At 38.8% G+C, this 11,513-nt stretch overlaps 1 protein-coding gene across 3 annotated transcripts in view; it reads right to left on the bottom strand.

Annotated features, from left to right (window-relative positions):
* CCDC38 (coiled-coil domain containing 38) overlaps positions 1-11,513 on the bottom strand; it is a 52,759-nt gene that overhangs the window by 40,780 nt on the left and 466 nt on the right. For all 3 annotated transcript variants that reach the window (XM_023631840.2, XM_023631841.2, XM_023631839.2), the window contains exons 2-3: positions 5,574-5,627; positions 1,085-1,185 (exon numbers count right to left, since the gene is read on the bottom strand). In XM_023631840.2, the coding sequence (XP_023487608.1) occupies positions 1,085-1,185; positions 5,574-5,613 (141 nt within the window). In that variant the 5' untranslated portion in view covers positions 5,614-5,627. The remainder of the gene's footprint in view (positions 1-1,084; positions 1,186-5,573; positions 5,628-11,513) is intronic.

Here is an 11,513-nt window from a genome sequence, read left to right on the forward strand (position 1 = left end):
TTACTAAGCATGTATGTCACAAACACGAGACTGGAAAATGTTATTCTGGTTTTATTTTCACAATCTTGTCCAAAATGCAGTTAATTTGGAAATTCCATTGATTTGAAAGAATTGGTTCTGTGGAATTGGAAACTTGAGAGGAAATGGACCTCCTCAGTAGACATCAAAAAATCAAGCTTCCAATTTCATGAATCTTTTCTCAATTTAATTTTGGATTCTTTCAATAAAACTATAGACCACGGGCATAAAATCATCATCTTACAGTTGAACCAGCTATTGGACATTTCTATATATTTTCCTCATTCTAGTTAGGATTTTTAAAAAAATTCTGGATCAACCTTTACCTCTGGGAATTAGGAAAGCAAGCGTCATGAAATCCGAACCATGTAATGTGAAGTATGATCGTGCAAATAGCCAGATCAACTGCAAGGCACAGCTGGAAAGTTAGCCTTGTCGCTGATCTAGCTTCATACCAACTAATTCTAAGATAACACCCCTTCCTTCACTTTTATGCCTTCTTCCTTCCCCCACTGCCCTCCCTAGTACGCGCATATACATTCTCTTATCTGTATCTATCGGACAAATTTTGACTTATTCTTAATTCAGCTCCTGTTAGCGCCTCAGTGAAGTCTTTGTGCGCATGCACACAAACACACACACAATCCACCACGACCCTCTTCTCCTCAACAAACATGGGCACCCCTTTCTCTACATTTCCTTTGTGTGCCTCTATTACTGTATTTCATCAACTCTAAGACGCCATTTATTGTAAGATGTACTACTATTGTATGCACTGCCAATGCTGTAGGACATCTCATCTATGGAGGCTGGATTTCACTTGCAGAAATGTGAAAATGTGAAAAAATGGGGGCATTAGAATCAGTGAGGTAGGGTATACTGTACCCATCATGCTGGGCTGTAGTGTATCTGTCTTCCCCCCACAGGCATTGATAGTAGGTCCCTGCCACAGGCTGGATGCTGTCCTCTCCTGTGTGTTGACACCATCTCCCAGAACAGTAAAAGTGATAGATAAGAGGATCTGATTCTAACATTAATTGGGATTGGGATTTCAATAAAATCTTACCTTTTTCTTTGCTGCTATTTCATTTTCTTTGAAAAGAAAGAGATCTTTGAAAAAGATCTTATATGGCCCATCCTTTTTGACTGAGTCATCGTTTGCTTTATCTATTCAAAAAAAAGAAAAACTTCTGTCATCTCTCCTCTGTCAACCAGAACAGCAAAGCTCCCACTAGCCAGAGTAGAGTAAGAGGGATACTCCGGTCTCTGAGGAGGAGGACACAGGCATCCTCACCTCCCGCCTGAGGCAGAGATGCAGGGCCTGGATCTCAGGGACAGAAGCCACAGCTCCTCTCTCTGTTTCCCATGGCACCCGGCACAGTGCTCAGTGCTTCACAGGAGGTGAGTGGATACTTGCTGTGTAAATAGATAAGGGGCCTCCTACAAGATAGTGGGACCATATTTTGAGACATTAAGATGTTGCTTCTTCCCACCACTACAAACATATCCACCATTACCCTTACACCACCATTTTGTCAGCAATAGACACAACCAATACCCTTAGGGAGATCCTCAGGCCAGACCAGAGAGTCTTAAAAGGGAAAGTCAAAGATAATAACAAGTGTTGATGAGGGTGTGGAGAAACTGGACCCTCATACACTGCTGGTGGGAATTCAAAATGGTGCAGCCACATTGGAAAACAGTCTGGGAGTTCCTCAAAAAGTTGAACATAGAGTTGCCATGTGACCCAGCCACTCACTCCTAGGTATATATCCAACAGAAACGACAACATTATGTCCACACAAAAACTTGCACATGAATGTTTATAGCAGCATTATTTATAATAGTCAAAAGATGGAAACAACCCAAATATCCATCAACTGATGAATGGATTAAAAACAATATGGTATATCCTTACAATAAAATATTAATCAGCCATAAAAAGGAATGAGATATGATACATACTATAACATGAATAAACCTTAGAAACATTATATTAAGTGAAAGAAGCCAGTCACAAAAGGCCCCATATTATGATTCCATTACATTCTACGAAATGCCCAGAATAGGCACATCTCTGGAGACAGAAGATAGATTAATGATTTCTTAGGGCTGGAGGTGAGATGGGAGATGGGGGTGGTGGCTAAGGGATGCAAAGTTTCTTTTTGAGGTGATGAAAATGTTTTCAAATTGACTGTGGTCATGGCTGCTCATATCTGTGAATATACTAAAAATCGCAGACTTGTACATCTAATAAAAAAGAAGCCTGGCTACAAAGAGAGAGACACTTTTTGTTTTTGTTTTTATTCATAAAATCTGAAATTACAAAGCCTTTCTCTTTTTCTTTCTTGCTTTCTAATGCTTGGGGGCGGGGGCTGAGGGATCCTGGCTTTAAATACCAATAGCTAAAGCCAAGAATACTGGGAGCTTGGAGATGACCCCTTAAATCAGGGAGAGGGAAAGGATGAGGACAAATTCCCCACCCCCAGCATCCACCTTCACTCACCTTCACCTCCCTAAAAAGCTCCAAATAAGAGATTCAGTGGGTCTGGCCCTGAGCCAATAGAATCACTCTGGTTCCACATCATCCCTCCCCCAGGGTCCCCCACCCCACAAGATTCTGGTCAAGCCAGCATGAACATGAGAATATAGGTTAATACCATTTAGGTTTTGGGATAGGGGAAGATTTCTTAAACAACAGAAAAACTATTAATTATAGAAGAAAAGATGGATACATTTGACTATCTTAAGGACTTTGTTCATTAAAAGACACCATAAATAAAGCGAAAAAATAAGTTAAAACTGAGAAAAGATATTTACACTACATACAACTGACAGAATTGGGATCTCCATATTTACAGAAGTACATTCAATCATTACGAAAATCAATAAGAACAACTGACAATAAGTACAGTACAAATCAATAAGAGAAGTACTAACCCCAGTAGAAAAATTTTTAAAAGAATTTATTGAACAAGTATTTCGCAGAAGAAGAAACACATATGGTCAATAAACATATGAGTACTGTTCAACCTGATTAGTTATCAGGGAAATGCAAATAAAACCATCATGATATCCCAATGTCACCCATTTGATTGGCAAAAAATTAAGAAGTCTGATGATACCCAACGTTTAGAGAGGCTATGATTCCACTGGATCTCTAACACATTGTCAGTACACATGTGATTGGGCACAATTACTTTGAAAAACACTTTGATATTATCATTTAAATTCGAATATTCACCAAGCATAATTCAATAGCAACAATTCTATTCCTAGGTATATATGCAACAGAAACTGTCTCGTATGTACCAGGAGATAGGTACAAGAACGTTTATTAGCAGCTCTGTTTTTAATAGCAACAACCTGAAACAACTCACTTACTTATAGGAGAGTCAACAAACAAGCTGTGATAGATTCATACCACGTGGTATTATGCAGCAGTCAAAATAAATGATCTGCAGCACACAACGATATGAATGAATCTTAATATATAGTGCTAAGTGAAAACGTTTCAAAAGATTATAGTCAGCAGGATATTCTTTTTAAAAAGTTAAAAATAACTAAAGTAAAAAAAATATGCTCTTTAAGACTACATATAGACAAGATAAAATTATGTAAATAAAAAGGCAAAGAAAGAATCTGCATAGCATTCACCATGGTGGCTACCTCAGGTGAAGGAAGATAAGGGATGGGGTGTAAGGTATTGTCAGGATCCTGGCTTTTGTGGCTTCTGGTAGGTTCAGAGATTCATACATTATTAATATATATTAATTTAAAAAGAGAGGCATGGGGGGCCGGCCCCGTGGCCGAGTGGTTAAGTTCACGCACTCTGCTTCAGTGGCCTAGGGTTTCGCTGGTTCAGATCCTGGGCACGGACATGGCACCACTTATCAGGCCACGCTGAGGCGGCGTCCCATATGCCACAGCTAGAAGGACCCACAACTAAAATACACAACTGTGTACTGGTGGGCTTTGGGGAGAAGAAGGAAAATAAATAAATAAATAAATGAAAATAAAAAGAGAGTCATGGGGCTCAGGGAACTGGTCCCAAATAGGCCAGTGCTCGTCCTGCTTTTTATGCTGTGAGTGATAAAGTCCTTCGTCTTTGACCCAAGAGTTTTGTATCTCCTGTCAGCCTCCAGGAAACTGTGGCAAGTTCACTTATTAGTTTGCAAACAGGGGAAAATCTGAGATCCCACACAGTTCTTGACAAAGTAATTTAAACCCTTTAATAAAAAAGGAATCATCTAATATCTACTATTCTACTCTTCTGCATCTTGGTTTTTTCAATTAGCAATGTAGTTAGGAGTTCTTTTCACATCAGCACACATATATATTTACCTCATCAAAAGAAAAATAGCTGTCTAGTATCCCATTCCTTGTATCATCCTTTATATTACTAATCCCGTGCCAATACACATTATGGTTGATCCAGTCTTATGCTATTATAAACAATGCTGCAATGAATATTCTTGTACACATATCTTTAATCACTTATGCAAACATATCTTAGAATAAATTGCCAACACGGCCCTATCTAAATGCTTTTTAAAACTTGCTAGTGGACCAGAGGCTCCAAGTGGTCCCCAGACACCCATTCTGCCTTCTTCTACAGGAATAGAGCCCTTAATTCTAGCTTGGCACATGGGCACCCAGAGTAAAGACCTCAACCTGGCTTAGAGCTAGATATAGCCACGTGACTAAGTTCTGGACAAGGTGACATCAGGGCAGGTGTTGAGTGTAACTTCTAGGAATGTCCCCAAAGGGAGGGGCATCTCCTTCCCTCCCATTTTCTCTTCCTGGCTGGCAGGAATATGGGTGTGATCACTGGTGCAGAAGCAGCCACCTGTGATCAAGAATATAGGCCAGCAACAAGCTAGAAGAAGCCCGGGCCCCTGACGTGAGCCTCCACATGGGCCCTGGATGCTAATGTCCAGAGTTTGTTACCTAAGAGAGAACTAAACTTCCATCACGTTTAAGCCTCTGCTGTTTTACATTTCTGTCAGTTGGAGCCAAACCTTTTAATTCTAAATATAGATAGGGCCAAACTGTCCTTCAAAGAGGATGACGATAGAAAGCCTGTTACCTGGAATACACTCTTGATGTTATCTAATTTTTAAATCTCTGTCAAATTTACAAGTGAAAAAAAGTTATTCTTGTATACTGATAAATACTAATTGCTTGTATACTTGGAAAGAAGCGGGAGGATAAGGAAAGGGTGGTAGAGGAAAGGAGAGGACAAATTTTGATAAAGTGTGGTTATTCGTGTCCTTTATTATGACAAATAATTTGAGTTAATTGTTTTATGTCATGCAAGACTTTAGCAATCTAGCTAAATATGACAATCTAATGCCCCTCTGATTGGAAGATTTTTCTTTTCAGAATTAAAATGCAGAAGAGAACCTTCTCAGCAGGCAGTTTATAAACTCTACACAGAGACCACGTCTGATGCTCCTTGTGGAGCTTTCTCCCTTTCTTACTCTCCCAGTCTACTGTGGGGGCTAACCCCACTGGGCACAAAGCAAGAACTCCTTGACTGATTTCTTCTTTACCTCCAGAAGTCAGCGCTATCGGCAAAAAATGCGATGACATTTTGTCTCCTGGCCCTGTCAAAGAAAAGGAAATACATCTTTAAAAATTCTGTAAACATTGCATAAAGCAGCTAAATTCAACTACCACTGACACCCAAAGAGCCTTCAGTGCTTTTAAAAGCAGTGCACACACAATGTTTTTGACCCAGTGATTCCAATTCTACAAACTTATCCCAAGAAAATAATCGCATAAGTGGGCAAAAAAGTATGGGCTACAATAATGTTTATCAATATCTTATTTAATAAATAGGGAGTTGATTAAACAACTATGTTATACCCATAAAATGAAGGTCATGAGGCCCTTTAAAATGATGCTATTGTGACTATTTACCTCTGTTCCCTCTACATTATGAGTAAAAAACAAAATATTTCAAAAGAGTAGGAATAGTGTGGATAAAAAACAGATGCCAAATCAGAGAGGCATTTGAAAAGTTGTCCCCCAAACATTAACAGTGGTTTTCTCTGATTTGGAGCAATCTCTCCTTTCATTTTTATCAGGTTTGGGATTTGAATTAGATGAATTTGAATTAGCAAATCATCTTAACTGCAAATTTTACAGAAGTGCCCCCAAAACTCAGTTATTAAGATAAATAACATATTAATGAAACTTTTTAAAAAATTCAAAATTAATGCAGGGAAAAATCCGTGATAAGCAAAATATCAAAATGTTAAATACAGACAGGATCTGACTGTGCATTTATATGACCCTGAGAGTGAGGGCCTCGCTTGCCACACCCTCATCCCAGCCCACAGATCTTGTCTTTATTTAAAATTTTGATATTTTGTTTCATCGTGGATTTCTTACATTAGTTTTTATTTTTGAAAATAATGAATTAAAATGTTTATTTTGATTACTGAGTTTTTGCCTCTCCCTTTAAATTGTGCACCCAAGGGAAATGCCTCACTTGCCTCCCCCTAATCCTTGCCTTGAAGTTTTATACTTTTTTTGTATCATTCAAATTTCTTAATGAGCTTGTGTAATTTTTACCATGAAAAATATAACAATGATATTTTCATTTGGGGAAGAAAAAGGATATTCAGGATTTTATATAAAAAGGTGTGCCCATGACAGGAACAATGAATGAGACGAAACGTCCTATTTTGGCCTGCCCATTTAAATTTATGCCTCAGTAATCTCAAAGAGCCATGTTTGAGAGCCAAGAGTCCCATGAGAGCCTGTATAAGGTGATTAAGAGCACAGACTCTGGAGTGGACAAGCCTGTTGGTTTGGCATTTACAGATGTGTGAGCCAGTTCATTCAACATTCAGAAAATATTTATTGAGTACCTACTATGTGCCGGGCTGGGTGCTGAAGATGGCAATTTAAAAATAAAGAACAACAAAAAAGACAAAAACCGTTGTCTTCAGGGAGCCTACATTTTAATTACTTAGCATCTCTGAGCCTCAGGTTCCTATTCCATGAAATGGGAACAATAGTTCCACCTCTCAAGGCTTTCATGAGGATGCAATGAGGCAACGTATATAACAACCATCAGGGTGCCTAGAATACAGACCAAACTCAGTAAGTGGGACCTATTATGCGCCAATATTTACTAATTAATAAAAACCTACAATATTATTATACATTTTCAGATTACTGAAGATTTTTTCACAGGCATTGGGTTCATTCTGACAAATGGAAAACAAGGGTTGGTGAAAAATTGATGACAACCTGTTGGGTTGATATATTTGGAATCTGGACGGCTAATACTAAAGATTTGCAAAAGATTTTCTCAAATTTACACTCCGTACTCATCTCCCCCCTAAGATTCTGCTCAGCTTTCTTGTCATACTTTTACTCCTTCAATCCTTCTATCTAAATTCACTCCCCTCCCCATCCCCACTCCCATTCCCTTTATCCTGAAAGTCTACCTGCAACAAACATCTTTATCCATGGGTTCTGGCACTTTTTCACTCATAGAAAACCTGCAAGTTCTCGTTCCTCCAAGCCAACTGCTAACAGCAGATACTTGCTCTTATTCCATCTCTCCAGTAATTTGTAGACCACGTAAATGGAATCAATAGTTTCTAGAAGTTGTTATACTTCTGTATTTTCATATGTATTAATCTCCTTATTAATTAATGAAGGGTTGGTGAAGAACATAGGAGAGAAGAGAACCAGCTATTCTTAGGAAGGGATTATAAAGTTCTCTGAATTAAACCAGTATGATATGCCAACCAAGAAAAAAGTGAAAGCCAGTGAATGTCTTTGTGGCGCAAAAAAAAAAATAGCATAATGACTAAACAAAGGCTCTGTAAGACAAAAGAGGGAAAATGTTGTTGGATTGCATAGCAAATGCCTGCAAATTCACATCTAAAATACACGTTTGAGTTCAACTTCTGATGGATGAAAAGAGAAAGAACTCAGAAAAATCAGGGATTTAAAATGGTGGTGTGTGACTGCAAGCCATCATTTTTAGAGGTGGCATAGGCTAGCAATTAAGACTGTCATTATGCTCCTTAATCCTCACACTTCAATTTCCCCATCTTTCAAAAGGGATGATAAGAATGGCGCCAAACTCATGGCATCGTTAGGTGAGTTAACATATGTCCTGCCCTTTGGACAGCATCAGGTGCATAGCAAGTGCCATATGAGTGTAAGCCATGGAGAAAGCATTCCAAGGAGGGAAGATCCTTGGAGTTTCTGAGGAACAGGAAGGGGACTAGTGGAACTTAAGCACAATGAATGAAGGAGAGAGTGACACTTGAGGTCAAAGAGATAACAAGGGCCCTGCAGGTCATTTACTCAGTGAAATAAAAATCATTAAGTGAATCACTCTGACTGCTGAGCTGAGAAGAGACTAGAGAAGGGGATGAGGGTCCCATAGGGAGACCTGTTGGGCAGCTACAGTCATTGGGAAGCAAGAGATAATGGGGTCTCTTGGGATAGCAGTGGAAGTGGTGAGAGGTGGTCAGACTCGAGATATATTTAAAATAGAGCCTACAGGATTGGCTGATGGTTAGGATGTGGGGCATGAGATAAAAAGCGCAGGAAATAAAGGATGGACTTGCCATCAATGGAAACAGAAACGGCTGTGGGGGAAGGGGCTGTTGGGAAGATCAAAGGTTCAATTTGGAACATGCTAAATTTGAGATATCTAGTAGACATCCAAGGGGACATGGTGTAAAATATACTGTTCTTCTAAGTCAGCATCATGCTGGTTGGTTTAATTCATTCTTGCATTCCTCCAATGTTAGATAATTATATGTGGTTGCTGAGTCAGGTCCTTTGATGCATATCACTGCAGGGGCAGAATGAATGGCACTGTGGAAAGTCCCCGGTCTTTGGGGGCAGGTAGGTTTCAATCCTGCCTCTGACTCTTATCAGCTCTTTCCCTTAGGCCTACCCAATTAACCTCAGGCCGCCTTGGGTTTTGCTTCTCTCAAATATGGACACTAATACCTTCTCTTCCAGGCTTGTTGCAATTTTCAAACACAGATAATGTATGTAAAGTGCCTACTCACTCTAGGCTGATAGGGAAATAACTGCTTATACTTTCTTCAAAGCAGCTATCCAGATCTGTCCTCTTTCTAGTCCACTCTGTCTTGTGAATAACCATCAGCATTTGACAAGAGTGAGAGGGATAACTGACGACTAGCTTTCGTAAGAAACCCTGAATGAAAGTTCCTGAAACCGGTCATTTGAGAGGAATCTACCAGCAATATTGGTGCAAATTTAGGGAACCTGATCCACATTAGTGCAGATTCTTAACATTTCAAGCTTCGTGGAAGTGGAGAGAGAGGAATGGGGTTTTATAATGTCCAAACGTAAAGTCCTAGACCAACTCTCAATAAAATGAACAATGACAATTTCTACCAGATGTTACTCAAAGCAGTTTGTGACTTTCTCAACAACTCTTTCTACAACTCAATGAAAATGGATTTCCAGATTCTCTCAATATGAGATAAAAAGCTTTGCTTATCTTCCATATGCAAACGAATATTTAGACAGATTCTCTCAAACTCAATGCCTTCCAATTTTTTCCCACCCACTTGGATGAATACTAGGAGAAAGGGCTGTGAACTGTGTCCTTGGATGGTGTGTAGAGACCAGAGCTAGCAATTTTTTGTTTACCCAAGAGCCAGGACCCACTGGGTCCTTGGCCTACTCAGTGACCTGCCTCTTGATTAGGTCAGAAGCAGAGCAGGGTGATGAGGAAACTACCTTCAGCTTGACCTTTAAGGCCCTGCTGGCGTCACGCTAGTTATTTTGTGTGGACTTTTCTGTTGACATTTCTGACTGCCCGTTTTGCAAACCGAAAAAATAACTGGAAGTCAAGAGGAAGGAAGAGTAGGAAAAAAGAAGCCAAGCCAATGTGAGTCAGATGATGTGAAAAGGACTTAACACTAAGAAGTGCTATAGGGATGTTGGTTATTACGAGGAAAAATGTGTTACCCTCACCCCTCTATAATTACTTAACAATGACCGAGGAGGAGACAAGTCCACTCTCATCCTTCTGACTTCTGCAAACCTCTTGTTTGCAGGGGTTCTCCAGGCAAAATTGTATATATGAACTGTAATTGGATGCGCTCAGGTCACCCACAAATATAAATCCCCCTGAAAAAAAGGGTCAATTTCTTTTAGACTTGCCAAGAACTTGTAAACTTTAAGTACATGGTACATTCTGTGTAGTCAGGAGGGGACCTGGAATTATTGACTGAAATCTAATCTTTAACTTAATTGACCAGTAGGACAAATAGCAGGATTAAAATAAACTAACAGTAATAGTAGTAACGATAATAATAATAATTATTATATATGTAATATATGATTATATATAACATACAATAATATATAATTATTATTATTATTACTTATTTAGAGCTAGGCACAGGGCTAAGTAATTTACATTTCATCTTACATAAAGTTCAGACAAGTCCACAAAGTAGAAACAACTATCTCCATAACACGGATGAGAAAAGTGAGGCTTAGGGAAATTAAGTACATTTCCCAAGGTCAAATAGCTCATAAGTAACAGAAGTGGGATTAAGACAAGTTTATTGAACCCCAAAGCCACCTATATTCCTATTTCACCCCATCCTTTATACCTATAATTCCATAAATCTGCAAATATGCCTATAATTGCAAAATGTAACAGATTCCAGTCTCTAGGAGAAATTTTATGATGTAAAATTTTAATATTTCTCTATGAATTAGTGACTTTGTGTTTCTATTTTCCATTATTTCTATTTCTCTTGTATTATTTCTCTTTCTATATTATACTTTCTTTTTTAAACTGTGTATAGACACACACACCTGTTGGTGATCATGTATCTGAGTGGTGAGTAATCTATGGATTTTTTTTTTCCTTTAGGGTCTCTTTTATTCACAGTCTATTGAATTCTTTTCCAATTTTTTTCTTTCCTCTCTTTTTCCTACCTGACTGAACTCTCTCTTTTATGGCCATAATATGAAGCTAAAGCATATTCTTATTTATTGTGTTTATCTAAAGGACTTTTTGCTTTCTGTTCTTCATTTTTAAATGGCTTTAAAATGACACTAAAGTGAGTTACTTTTATATTTTATGCTTTTACAGGCCTCTGCCTTTTTTTACGGTATGTTATTTCTGTCCATAAAGTGTTTTCCTTTTGATTGTAGCCTTTGCTGGGCAGAGAAAGTGCCTGTCCTGTCTTTGTATGTTCCACAGGCCTCACACAGAGCTTCTAATAAAAGTTTATACACAAAATAAAATAATTAAGAAACTCAAAACAAAATCCGGTGCCTGCCAGTGTTTTCACAGCAAGTGAGAGGCACGCAGAGGTGTGGGCGAGAATTGTAGACCATCTGTCTTAAATAAACTTGATTCCGTCTTCACCTTGCTCCCAAGCTGAGGGTAGACTCCATCAGATACAGCGGGGGTGAGAGGGGGGTGACGGACACCGAGCTGAAACCAGTTTTAC

The sequence above is a fragment of the Equus caballus genome, chromosome 28 (assembly GCF_041296265.1).
Source record: "Equus caballus isolate H_3958 breed thoroughbred chromosome 28, TB-T2T, whole genome shotgun sequence".
Classification (NCBI taxonomy): domain Eukaryota; kingdom Metazoa; phylum Chordata; class Mammalia; order Perissodactyla; family Equidae; genus Equus; species Equus caballus.